The 13,795-nt window shown below is 38.2% G+C and overlaps 1 protein-coding gene across 3 annotated transcripts in view; it reads left to right on the plus strand.

Annotated features, from left to right (window-relative positions):
• Window positions 1-234: 234 nt before the first annotated feature.
• USH1C (USH1 protein network component harmonin) overlaps window positions 235-13,795 on the plus strand; it is a 46,915-nt gene continuing 33,354 nt past the window's right edge. For 2 of the 3 annotated variants that reach the window (XM_040066163.1, XM_040066161.1), the window contains exons 1-7: window positions 235-314; window positions 4,057-4,124; window positions 6,023-6,166; window positions 6,647-6,785; window positions 12,296-12,404; window positions 12,495-12,519; window positions 13,248-13,305. In XM_040066163.1, the coding sequence (XP_039922097.1) occupies window positions 279-314; window positions 4,057-4,124; window positions 6,023-6,166; window positions 6,647-6,785; window positions 12,296-12,404; window positions 12,495-12,519; window positions 13,248-13,305 (579 nt within the window). In that variant the 5' untranslated portion in view covers window positions 235-278. Of the gene's footprint in view, window positions 315-3,661; window positions 3,766-4,056; window positions 4,125-6,022; window positions 6,167-6,646; window positions 6,786-12,295; window positions 12,405-12,494; window positions 12,520-13,247; window positions 13,306-13,795 lie in introns of those variants that run through there. The other variant, XM_040066162.1, reaches the window with a different exon arrangement.

Consider the following 13,795-nt stretch of genomic DNA (forward strand, 5'->3'; position numbering starts at 1 on the left):
AAAAATCAGCCCAGGGAAAAGCCCAGGCAGCACACTGCGGGGCGGGGGCCCGCGTATGGATGGATGGCTGTTTATTTTCCTTTTACTTTACTTTCTCCGCCGTTTCGGCCGCAAGCCCAGGCCAGTGTTCGCGGGGGGGGGAGCGGTGCTGGGCCGCTCGTCCCCTGCTGATGCTGGAGGCGGTGGCGGGCGCGCCTCCCACCGCCCCGGGGCGCGGCCTCGCCCGCGCAGCCGTCCCGGGCAGCGCCCGCATCCGCGCACCGCCCGCAGCCCACACCATGGAGCGCCGCGTCGCCCGCGAGTTCCGGCACAAGGTGAGGCGGCGGGGACAGCCGGGGCCGCCTCCCTGGCCGGAGCTGAGGCTGTGGGCGGCACAGCCCCCCTGGCCGGGCACGGCTCTGCCCCGCCGAATCGCGCGGCAGGAAGGGAGAAGCTCGGGGACTTTGCACTGCCCTGCCAGCGGCGTGGGTGGCAAGCCTGCTGGGCGGGGATGGGTGTTAAAACCCTTAGAAAGAGAGGGAGAGAAGAGGAACGTTGTCCAGTGCACGAGCTTTTTCAGAGCTTGGAACAGTTTATTTTTTATTTAACACCCCGTTGGAGCCGGCGCTGCTCGGGGCGGGTGCTGAAGTCCAGGCGCTGGCAGCGCCCGCTCGGCCCATGCTCGTTCCACCTTAACACACTCCCCGGCGCTGTTGTGCACTCATGTGCAAGCGCACTTGATACATGTAGCGGCTCGGGGCTGCCTGGCACAGTCGTTTTGTCATTTACTCGGTTAAATAAGTGCTCGACAGAGCACAAAATTGTGCGAGCCAAGAACGCTCAAAAAGCTGTAATTAAGGAGGAAAAGGAGGAGGAAAATAGTTAACGTGTGTAAAAGATGTTTTTGCTAAGCCATTTGGGACTTTTTCAGATTAAAGTTTTCTGTCGTGTTTTGTGGCGGTTTGGTTTGTTTTGTGAAGGAAATTGTGGTTGATTTGGTTGATTTTATTTAGCATTATTTTTGTCAGCAAAGATGCACAGTAATGTAATTTCCGCAAAGTAATATAATTCTACTTTTATAGAAGTGTCTGTCACCTGGTAATAAGCACATTAACTAAAGGATTGTTAGGAGGACTTAGAGGGGCGGCAAAAAAGCTCTATATGTCAGACTGCGGTTCAGAAACATTAAGAACATGGATAGTCCATAATGATGACTGTAGCCATCTAGAACATTGTTTCTGCCTTATTCCCTATTACTGTATAACTCAACAGTGGGTTGTGCAACATTTCTGTAAAGGCTCTGCTTTCTAGGTGGGTGGTTACTGTCTTGAACTTTAAACTTTCTCCCTGTCATTGCTGCCATAATTCAAAAATCATTCAAACTCCACCCCTGATAACGTAAGATGTATTGTCAGTATTGCTGCAAACAGCTGGAATGCAGATACCAGTGACAGCTTTATCTGACTTAGAGGACATTGAAACAGGTTGGGGGTTTTTTGGTTTTTGTTTGTTTTTGCTTGTTTGTTTGTTTGTTTTTTTGTTGTGTTTTTTTTTGTTTGTTTGTTTTTGGTTTTGGTTTTTTGTATAATCCTGCTTCTAGTGACCTCTATGGCATCCACAGTTTTGGATGCTTACTTTTTCTGTGACACACTAGTGAAGATGCTCATTACAAGATATAAATTTCCTCTGTTAATGGCCATTTTCTTTCTTTTTTCCTTAGTTTCTTTTTTCTTAGCAATTTTAGTCAGCTTCCCTATCAACCAAGCAGCAATGTAAAATATGTAATATATGCAAACATATTGACCAGTTTTTTCCTTTCCTTCAATAGTTTTCCAAAACTTGTGTAGCTTATATAGTTTCTTCTTTGAAGTTTCTTCAAAGAAACAACTCCTTATATTTAAGGATTAGCAATAATACAACTACTATGAAGACTCTTTAAATAATCACAGAAGGGTTGAGGGTGGAAGGGAGACCTGGAGATTGTCTGCGCCAACCCCTCCATGCTCAGGGCCACCAAGAGCCAACTGTCCAGAGCTGTGTCCAGACTGTTTGTCTAAAATATCCTTGGTTTAAAAGGTGTGAAATCACCTATCCCATGACTCTACAGTCATTTTCTTGAGAAATAGATACTAAAATGCTTCTGTGATCCAAATTGTTCCGTGTCACCACTGATCTTTTTTTTTTTTTTTTTTTTTTTTTTTTTAAGATAGCGGGGCATGATATTTTAGGATTTACGAAATTAGTGTCGGCTTTTAGAGGCTGATGATAAGCCCAGGTTAAGCACATGTCTTACCCCTAAGCACAAGACTTTACCCCAAGGAGTTGAAGAATTAGGAAAATGGCAAGCAATGCCGGTGGCTATGATGCAGTGGTAATTGATGGAATAGGAGGCAGCAGGAGGAGAATGACCCGTTAGTAGGGGTGGCCCACAATTATTAACCCAGCTGTAGCATTCTGAATATATTCGCAATCATGTGGGTGTTGGGTTTTGTCAGATGATAAGGAAGTTGCTGGTGTAGGATGAGAAGTGCAGGAGTCAAACAGAAAGACTGAATATTTTGTCAGAAGAAATAGCAGAATTTAAATGTAGCCCTCCATTTTCTGAGAGGAAATGGGGATGTATCCACCAGCAAGCATATCAGGAGAAAAACTGAACATTTTGGATGTTTGCTTTCCCTGTCAGGAAAAAGAAATTATGATGGTTTTGCCCTTTGCTCTGTAGGGTTGATGCACTTAAACATTCAATGCTCTTTGTGGAACACTGCTCATACAGTATCTTAGCTAGCTTTGGAGATTGAGCTCTGTATTTTATCTGTCAGGGAAGTGAAAAATGGATGCTGGAATTAGTTTTACCTCGAGTCTTGCCTTTACAATTAGCCTTGCTTCAAGTCTCTGCATAGTATTGCTGAAGTTTTGGTTGCAAATATTTTATTTCCTTTTAAGACAGGCTTTATCCAATGTGTTGAAAATCACTGTGAATAAACGGGTTTACTCACTGGTATAACTGTAAAGCAATCTTGACCAGCTAGTAGCTTTCTGGCCTTCAGGTGTTTTGAAAGTGTCTTTTTCCAGAGGAGGCAATTAACAGAAAACCATCTGTATGGGAAGGCTCAAGGCTTTAGAGAGCCAGAAGGTACAAGTAATAGAAAACCACTGGTATGTGATGTCTTGCTGGCTTTAAAAACCCAAGTGAGACAAAAGGAATATGAGGCATCTATTTAGTTTAGAACATAATACAAACCATTGCAAACCTAGAAAGAAAGGGCCTTTCTTTTCGTATGCAAATTGCTTCTCAGTCTTCATGTCACAGTAATATTACCCTTTAGGTCGGATGTAAATTGTTTTCCTAAACATCAGGCTTGTCCAGATGTAAAACTAATGTGATGTGACCTCTCACTACAAGTAAGAGTAGCAGGGTTCTCACTATCACTGAATATAAATTGAACTCCTCATGTAAGAATTCAGGTTTGGTTTTCTTTTGCTTTAATTTACTGTAATTATCCAAGAGCGAGCATAGTAATATGACACTGGTTTAAGTAAAGGTACTATTAGTGGGGGAGGAAAGAATAACTAGCAAGTTCTGTCAGTTAAGAGCTGAAGCAAAGAGGAACAGAGGTGTAGGAGTTTGCATAATGCTATAAGTGAGCTCCTGAAATCGGTGGTTTGGACGACAGGACAAAAATTATATCTCAACATGGTGGTTTTGTCTGTGACAACATGTGCTACATTAGTGAGTGGCCGAAAAGGTTTCTAAAGACATTTATTCAACAATACAGTGATTATCAGGTAAGACAAATATGATATTACTGTAATAATACTACTGCTGAGGGGAAATTTACCATACAGAATATATCAGGTTTAACCACCTTGTCTAATTGTTGTCATACTGATTTTGGAAAATTTAATTGTGTGACATTGTGAGGTAATGCTCTGTTGCAAAAACATGTTAATCTTTAAAAAATTCTTTTTCCTTGATGAAATCTTTGGTCTATGGCTTAAGAATCTGTGAAAGTCTCCCATGTTCAGCATTTGTGGCTATTAAGTCAGAGATTAACAATAATGTCTTTGGGTTTTCAGGTTAATCTGTTAATTGACAACGAAGCGGAGAAGGATTACCTTTATGATGTGCTGCGGATGTACCACCAGTAAGATCTAGCTTTATATATGTTTCTGTAAAATTTTACTATTGTTTTTAAATTTGAAGAATTAATATTCACGATTTAAAAATATTCTTTGTTTTCTATATGCTTCTAGAAAATAGATGAAATAAGAGGGTTTTATCCTGTTTAATGAAATCTTGTGGTTTCACAGCATAACCTGCAGCCAAAGAAGGAGCATGTCTGTAATCACTTATAAAGTTACTTTGGTTTTATGATTTGGCAGTTTTTAAAAAGAGTTTGGTGAATTCATATTTGGGGGTGTGTGGAGGGAGGCTCCTCCTGCATGATAAAACTATTCTTAGGAAACAGGAAGAGAACATTAATAAAGTTCATTAATATTTCCAAATAATGCTTATTTATTTGATGCAGAGTTTTCACTGACACTGCTTTTCAAAGATTTTTTTGCTAACTTTTCAGGTAAAAATTTTGCAACTGTCTTTCAAAAAGCTGGAAAAAATTAGTCTTGGAATCTGTTTGGCATGCTTAATGACTCTGGCTTATTACAACACAACGGTAAAAAATTGGAAAGGTGATAGGCATATTACCAGTCCTTTTGTTGAACTGATTTAAACCACTTGCCTCAGACTTGTTTTGTTGCAAATGACACCAGCCTATGATCTATTGTTTTTCAAAGAAGATGAGAATATATTTTCCACTAATCATAGACAAATGGCTCTGATAGACATTGTTTCCATTCATATTGTTATTAAAAGCTCCTCAGCTGAGTGAAATGTAGACGTTTCCATCTGATGTTTGCACCGACCTGTAGTTATGGGGGTATTCAGCTGCATATCTGATTCAGTTTCACTCAGGTCTGTCTAATTGTTTTTCCATTCATAAAGACTCTTGTTTGGAAAGCCAGCTGGTTCAGCAGATCTGAATTATTTAAAATCTTCTTGCAGTTACAGAATTAACAATGCATGTGGCAACTTTCCTTCAATTTCCACAATTGCAATGACTTGGGCAAAATTTTCAATATCTCTCTGAACATATAATGATGATGTATCACTTCCTGGGAATACATTATGAAACGTCCCCAGGGAAAAATTTGTTCAGTTGCTGTTGGAGTTAACACTTAATATCTGCTTCACTGTGAATAACATTTCCAGAAGTATTTGACCTCTAATCCCATATAGGAATTCCTGATCTGTATTTTCAGTGCCCATGCCTTAGAAATATTGCATCCCAGGAAATGTAAATTAAAAGAAAGTGAACAGCAAATAATACAGAAAAATTTTAACTGAATATTTTATAGAAATAGCTCCACTGAACCTTAGCTATTCCTTCACTCCTACAGCTGTACAACAGAGTATATTTTGTATTTAACAAAACAATATATAATTGTTTGATTTTGAACAAAAATTGAAATTTAAACAAAGTCTTTGGTCTAGCTGCTGAATATTGTGATTTGACTTTTTTTTTCCCTGGATTGAAACAATTTGTCAGTTCTCCAAGTTCAGGAAAGGAAGGACCTTGTAGCCAAGATTTACTTACAAGCACCCCTAACTAGTAAGGAAACAAAAATCCATTAGGCAGCTATGTCTAATATGGAAAGTTATTTTCAAACGGTTCTGTAAATCTTGTGGGTACTCAGAGAATGAAATTGGAGATGTCATTTATAAATGTGATGTGCATGACCTTAAAAGTTCAAGTGAATGTATAGAAGATTTCAGATGTTTTGAAGCAAGTATTCTTTATTTACAGAAGGTTTGCTTTCTCAGGGGCTATTTTGCTTTCATCAAACCAGTATCTGCATAAATATCTTTTTTGGTAGCTTGAAAGGACATGCAAGTTTTGAAGCCATGCACACAACAACTTATAAAATGAAGCTTTTTGTAGGTGTGTTGCTTACCTATATTTGTTTTGTCACTGTGTTTTTGCAGGTCTATGAATCTCCCAGTGCTTGTGGGGGACCTAAAACTCGTGATTAATGAACCAAACAGGTTGCCTCTGTTCGATGCTATCCGCCCACTCATCCCATTAAAACACCAGGTGGAATATGATCAGCTTACACCCAAACGATCACGGTAAGAAAATGCAAAACAAAAAAAAAAAAAAGAAAAAGGTAAGCAGGAAATACTGAGTTTTGAGGTAAATTCAGAATGAAATATTGTTCATCTGTGTAGAGCTTGGCATAGTTATTTTTTCTTTTGCTGTATTTGCTAGAAGCACAGCTACCTGTATTGTTTGCCAAGTAGTTTAATCTAGTAAAAGTAGAATGAAGGAGTCAAAACCAATAATTTCTCATTTTCCCTGCATTTAATAATAATAATAATAATAATATCTCATAGCTCTAACCCTCTAAAGCAGTTTCAGTTATTGCAAATGTCTTTTTGTATGAAAGAACTTGATCGTTTTAGTTAACACACATCCAACCAAACTTCAGTGAACTTGCTTTTTTTAATGCCTAAATTATATAAGAGAAAATAAAGTCTAACTTTCATATAAAACATTATTGAGACAAGCTGTTATGCAGCTGAACACTCAAGTGTTTTCCATCTTTGCAGAAAACTGAAAGAGGTGAGATTGGATCGTTTGAATCCTGAAGGGCTTGGATTAAGTGTAAGAGGTGGAGTGGAATTCAACTGTGGCCTCTTCATCTCCCAATTAGTTAGAGGAGGACAGGCAGACAATGCTGGTCTTCAGGTAAGAAAATTCTATTCATATTAGGTGCTAAGGGTTGTTCTTTAACATTTAGAAATTGCTTTTGCTAAGACCCTCTTTGTGCCTTCTAATAGAATTCCTAAGATACGTAAGGCAATGCCATGGTATATAACATCATACCAGTGGTGAATCAAGTCATTAAAAATGTTAACTTTGCTTTCTTTAATGATATGTAAAACTTTTTTTTTTTCTTGTTTGGGATATGATAATTTTTGAAGGTTAAAGGTTTCTCTGGGATGTTTATACTTCATAAGTAGCAACAGTTATATGTAAGCAGATGGAAAGAAAGATCTCTAGACTGTGGAAAAGTGGTTTTTATTTTTTACTTTTTAGTATTCCCAGTGTCCTCTGTACTGCGTAGAATTGCACTTTCTGTGATTGAATTTTGGATACGTGTGCTTGCATTAAGGTTGGCAAAAATAATTATGTGTAGAAACACTGCAATAGTTATGCAATTTGCATGAAAGTAGTTTTGTGTGTTTGGTTTCTTTTTGAATGTGGCATTGCTTAGTGAAAAGAGAAGTGAGAAAATGCTGTGCCAAAAGTCTGCATCTTTCAATCAGACTTTGAATCTGATAAGGTATATTAAAGGTCTGAGTTTCTGACTGGAAAGGCTAATATGCTGGGCTACTTTTAATTTGTCAAGTCTGAATATTTGCTGAAAGTATTGATGACTAAGGATTATGTTTAACGCCAGTCCAAAATATATTAGACTAGCGTGATTCATTACATTAATTAAGCTAGATGCTTTGTAGATACATTTCAGTTTTACCTCACTAATCTCTTAGATTAAAAAATAAAAACAAATACCTGTTAACAAGGCAGTTGAAGTTAAGTTTCTGTGTTTGTGTCACTCATGCTGAAAGCTTTCTAAAATTTAAACTGTTCCTCTTTCTGTTTGCGTGCATGTGCATGCCTTTCTGTTTGTGCATTCATACCTACATATCCCATTCAGAATCACCTTTGAATTAGTTCCATCTCTTTCAGCCTGCTCTGCACAGGTTTATGACTGGCATGCATGACAGGTGCATCCCGGGGGATGTTTCAGAAACCCCTTATAATAAAACCACAAGTTCTGTATTTAGTTAGAACTGAGAGGATGTTACAACTCAGCACAAACCTTGTGCTCTATGTGTTGTCAGCCTAATTTAAGCATGGGATTTGCCAATGGGTAACTGCAGAAAAGGACCTGGATGCACCATCTCAGAATTTGCACTAGGGAAGTTCACGTACCTCATCCTCTACATTACACAGCAAGAATGGGAAGCGTAGACAAAGGAGTTGCTGTGGGCTGTGGTTAGCTCAGTAGGGGAGATTCCATCTGCTTCCTTCCTCAGCTGCTAGAAATGGGTGAAAAAGATCAAGACCAGTCACTTGTATGGTTTTCTTCTGGAAAATGTTGGAAGGCACTAATGATGCTGATCAATGAAGGACTTAATAGCCGCTGCCTTAAATTGCCAATCTAATGCATTTGTGTTAATACTGTGTTGCAGCTCTGCTTCTCTGCTTGTTTCAGAATGACATTTTGACACGATCACTGGATAAGGAGTGACGTTCAGCTGTTATGCTCCTATTAGGATGTCAGTTTTCATGCTTTCTCGCGGGACATGTTGGTGTCAGTGAGGGGGATTTTAAAGGACCTTTGGGCTGGATTGTAAAAACTCTATTGTAACTCAGAACATAGGGCTTAGCAGACAAAGTAGAGACAATAAGGGAGAAGAATGCTTGAGACTGACTCTGAATTTGTTAGGGTTATATCATATGAAGTAATATGGGCAGATGGTGCTTTGCAGCTCCTGTAACTGCCTGTGTTCTGGTTTTTGGTATGTGGTGTTAAAGCTCAGTCTAAAGTGCCTGAATAATAGGTGGCACTTGGCAGTTTCTGAACCTCACTGAATAACAAGACCTGACAGGCAGCCCATTGTTCTAAATTGCTGTCTCACAGTAAAGCCAACTGCTTCTGAAATTTCACCCACCTGCTTTATTTAACAAAATCTCTACACATTTTCAATCCCAAAAATGCGGTCTGAGAAAGGTATAATGATTTTCTATTATACCATCCGTTTTACATCCTGCTGCTTTTAAAATTTCCAGTTCAAATTGCATGATTTCTCCTTGAAATACTTTCCAAGTGACATTAAAATGACCAAGTAATAATGAAGGTTCTCTGTGGCACTTGTAGTTTTCACCCTTTTTTGACTACAGTTTCTCTAAAAGGCACAGGTGTTTTGTCCTTCTATTAAGAAATGGACTTCATCTTCCTCCCCCCCCCCGCCACTGCTTTTTGATAGTTGTGTGTGAGGATTCTGTTGAATAGAAAGAGATTGGTGTGACTGATGAAAGTGGAAGCAGTATACCAAATGGGAAATTTGAAACAGTTGATGTTATTATATGAAGCCCTTCAATTTCCTAGAAGCCCTAAATATTATATTTCTCATGTTAAAAGTTAGAAATAATAGGCATTTTACTTCAGAAAAGTTAGGTTTGCATCTTTTTTCTAAAAAGTCTGTCATCTCTCTGTTTGATAGGGAAAGGGGAAACTGTGATATAATACCAAAATAATTGTTACTGTTCTACTCTGCTCAGTCCCACAGACTTTTATCTCTACAGCTCTGATTATTTAGCTTGGTGTACAGTGATACCTGTACAAAAGTAACAAAATACATGAAAACAGCTATTAATTACCCCAATATTGGATACCATTGTTCAGGAAAAGCTGTTCAAGTATCCTAAAGAGAAGCAGTTTGCTGTATGCCTATACATCTCCTGTATTTCAGCCTAGATTGGGTTATTTATAAAGCAGCTTCAGTCATTGTCTGTCAACAATACAAATGTCATTAGGCTGAGTGAAGACTGTTGTGTTTCAGAAATAAGATGACATTCTAATAAAGGAGAGTGTTAAAAATATCTGTATGGGAAAAGCTCATTCCCATACTGGGGGAAAAAGTAAAATATGGTCTTGTGTGCATTTATAATTTTGCAAGTGCCTCTGGGGAGATGGGAACAGATTTGACTCAGTGAATGCTGACATCCTCAGAACCCAATTTCTTTGGATACAGAAGTCCCATGATAGCATTATCATTTTGTGAAAGCTGTCATTTGAAGTCCTAAACCTGGGGGGTTTCTGTGTGTTAAGGCATTGCAGTCAATAACAGTAAACCAAACTTGTGCAAACCCAGGCTCCCTGGTCTGTTACAGTGTGGAAGATGTGGGTAAAGCGGGGGTCCTGAACTAAAAGAAAACTAAACAAAAAGCCCACCACCCCCCTCCCCCACATATGTGAAATCAACAGAAAATTGATGGGGTGGATGGATGTGGTTTTGAATCTTTGGAACAAGTTGGTTAAGTGAGCGACAGCAAGAGGTATCAGGGGTGTAACTATAAACTGCAGACCTTGTGTGCTCTTCTTGTCTGATTCTGTATTTTTACCACAGGTTATATGTTCAGAGGTCTTCACTACTGGCCCATTTCTGCCCTTACTAAAGACTATTTTAAAAATCTGACTGTCAAACTCTTAGGAGCACAGGCCATTGCCCTGGGTGAGATTTTTTTGGATGCCCAGCAGAGGGAGTGGATGTCCCGCTGGTCAGGGGCTAGGGACCACAGTCCTGTTTTGTCTCTGCGAGTGTGTTCTGCTCTGCGGGACAGTTTTCTTTGCTTTTGTAGCCTTCTGATGCTGTGCTGTGTCAGACAAAAATCCTCAGCTTCAGTAGAAAGTGTGACACGTGAACAATGATGGTAGGGTGGACACGTTAATGTTTTCTGTAATATTGCACAGCCTGAGACACTTCCCAGAAGAATTAGAAACGCTTGTGAAAGAAATAAACAAGTTACATTGGTGGGTTTTCCTTTGTACCTTTTTTTTTTTTTCAGTTGGACAGATCACAGTAAGAAGATTCAACAAATATTATTACAATATGAAAAAAGGCAGAAGGTGACAGCATGCCTAATGTCTTGTCACCAAATGTCATGTCTTTGTGTGTTACAGTCTCTAGAACACAGGCTATATTGAGGAGTTTCTACTTCCAGTTCCACTCACTTCTTTCATATAAAATGAAAGCACAGAGCTTCTCAAGAAAGTAATTGTAGATTAGTTTTTTAACGAGCTTGATAATGCATTCCACCCAAATTTTGTTGAATAAAAATACAGTTGCTTTAGCTTTGTTGAAACTTGGAATCAGCCTAATGCAGATACCAACATGGAAAACTTAAGTCTAAAATGACATTTGGGAGCTTTACACCTGAGTCTTGAAAAGGAACGTTTTAGGCAGTCATTAACTAGGGATAGTGCTGCCGTTAAACCAGGCACATTTGTGAGGATGCTTCCAAAGTTCCATTGACTAAAAACAAAATCCCGTGCTGTTGATGTTAACGAGAGAAGTTTCATCAAATACATTTTTCATAACAAATATTCACAATAGTTCAGAGGAAATGCTGCTGGAGAGGAGTAAACCCAGCATATTTGGCTTTGTCCATGTGGAGATCAGAGGTATAAGATGGTACTGTTGATGGTTTGTCAAGGCAGTTTCCTGGTAATCATTTATATATTTTACTGTGCAGTGGATTGAGCTGCACTGATAATGGAAGAAACCATGGTCTAATTTTCATACAGCTACATCACGTGGTTCACACCAAAAAAAAGTCCTTGCTTATGGTGCTCTAGCCAGGACTTGGCATTTTTCAGTGTGCAGATAATCTTGAGTAGATAATAAGGCACTACCTTAATTGAAATAGGCAGTATCTTCATCACTGATTTCTTCTCGGCCTACCTGGATAAGAGGATCATTGGACAGAGTTCATTAAAACTTGGAAAATTCTCTCTAGTTGTCATAGCATATCAAATTTGGATTTATATTAGAGGAAGAGAAACTTTGATAAATAAAACTTGAAATTTTATTGAAGTAGCTGAAAGCACTCTGTCTGTTCTACACTATTAAATTGAACGCTGCCAGGGAATGTCCTTGGGATGCTGCTGTTCGATTGCCGATAAATGTTAGTGAAGTCCCCAAGCAAAGACAAAGAGGTAAAATCCCTTAAAATAGTGCATTTTCTCAGTCCAGAAGCAGGCAAGATAATAAGACCAAGTTTAGTTTCCTATTGATCAAATATGTTAAGGAGGGTATCTCAGAAAAGGGATGGTAAAAGCGAACTTGAACTTCTGAAGCACAAAATAAGAAAATAAATCCAAAATTATTTGAATTAAGACACAGGCTCTTGTTTTTAAGGTAATCTGTGAAGTACAAATCTGATGTATAGTAGACAGTATTTATAAAATTGTTATTTGGCCATTAATTTGCTCTTTTGGCATTTGGTATTAATTCAAAACAAATACAGGTAAGTCTGATCTGGACATTACCTGAAATTCAGAACGTATTCATGAATCAACATTATCTAACCTTTGCATTAAAATGATTGCCAGATTGTATCCAATTTTAAAAACTTTAAAAATTATTTATTCACAATTACTTTTTCTTCTCCCTTCCATTTTTGAGGTTGGAGATGAGATAGTGCGCATAAATGGATATTCCATTTCGTCATGCACACATGAAGAAGTCATAAACCTCATTCGTACAAAGAAAATTGTGTCCATAAAAGTTAGGCGTAAGTAACGCACAAAAAAATCACCAAAGATTGCTCTTAATAGATTGCTTGTGGTCTGTAGAAACCTAACCAAGTATTTTTCCTTTTCAGATATTGGCATGATACCTGTCAAAAGGTAATGGCTTTTCACTTGAAAACAATTCTTCATTTTCACACAGCCTCTTCTATCCAAAGAATCTGTGTTTAATTATGAAAATGTATGAATGCTGATTAAAATGTCACATCCTTTTTAATGAACAGGCAGATGTCTTGTTTGCTGAATCTGATTTTATAGCAATTGCCTACTTAAACGAACTCATTTCTATTTCCTCATTTGTCACAGACATCTGGAAATTTAATTATCAATGCACCTAGCTTAACAGAGAGCTCCATTGCCTCTTTGTGTATGTAGCATTTGATGATGGCTTCAGAATTTAGAAAAATTTTAAATTGTTTTGGTCTTCCAATTTTTGTTGAGAAGCTGAATCTTTAAGTGGAATGTTTGAAAAACGTTAATGAGAGGAGGTGTCACTCTGCATAGACACTTGTGTAAGATGTTCAAGTGATTATGGTTCATTTTATGGTCTTCCTCAAGAGGTTACGGTTCATTTTATGGTCTTCTTCTGAGTCTCCTAAAATTGTTTCACCTGAGAGGGCTTTATCAATTTTATATTCAACCTTTACTAGCCCAAATAATTGTACATTTGTTGGATGTTCTATTTAAATTGCTGGAATATAAACCAAATGTGGATGGTATCCAAAGAAAATTGTGGATGCAAAACAGAAGGCTCCATTCCAAAGGAGCTTCTGGAATACCTTGACATTTATTTTGTCCCATTATTTAAAATTATTTTTTCCTTTCAGTTCACCAGATGAACCCCTTAAATGGCAATATGTGGATCAGTTTGTGTCAGAGTCTGGGGTAAGAGATCAATATTTTGTTAAATGTCTTCTGGGGAATCTGTAGTGGTTCTGAAACACTTTCTTCTCTGACCTTATCAGAGAAGCTATTGTATTCATTACTGTAATGCAATATCTTGTTGGAAGCATTCTGTGAGGAATATCTTTTGTGATGTGAAATGATTCTAGAGCTATTAGGTAAGGAAAGGGCAGGACACAAATGAAATTGCTTTTACTCGTTCACTGCTTTTTCATTTTGCTTGAGCTTATTGATTTCCCAGGCTGTAGTTCTACTGCGTAAATCTTCATCAGATTATTTGGCCTATTTTAGGCATATTAGTGGAGGAATGGCAACTTTGAATGCAAGTGACTTCTAAGGCTTGCAGAAGTGAAAAGAAGCAGCACAATTAGTGTTCTTTTGCTTTCAGGAAGAAAGACTTAGTTAAATAATAAGCCCTATCATGTATTTCTCCAGGCTTTTTGTTAGGGAACATCTAAATTACTATTTTTCC

The sequence above is a fragment of the Hirundo rustica genome, chromosome 6 (assembly GCF_015227805.2).
Source record: "Hirundo rustica isolate bHirRus1 chromosome 6, bHirRus1.pri.v3, whole genome shotgun sequence".
In the NCBI taxonomy this organism is placed as follows: domain Eukaryota; kingdom Metazoa; phylum Chordata; class Aves; order Passeriformes; family Hirundinidae; genus Hirundo; species Hirundo rustica.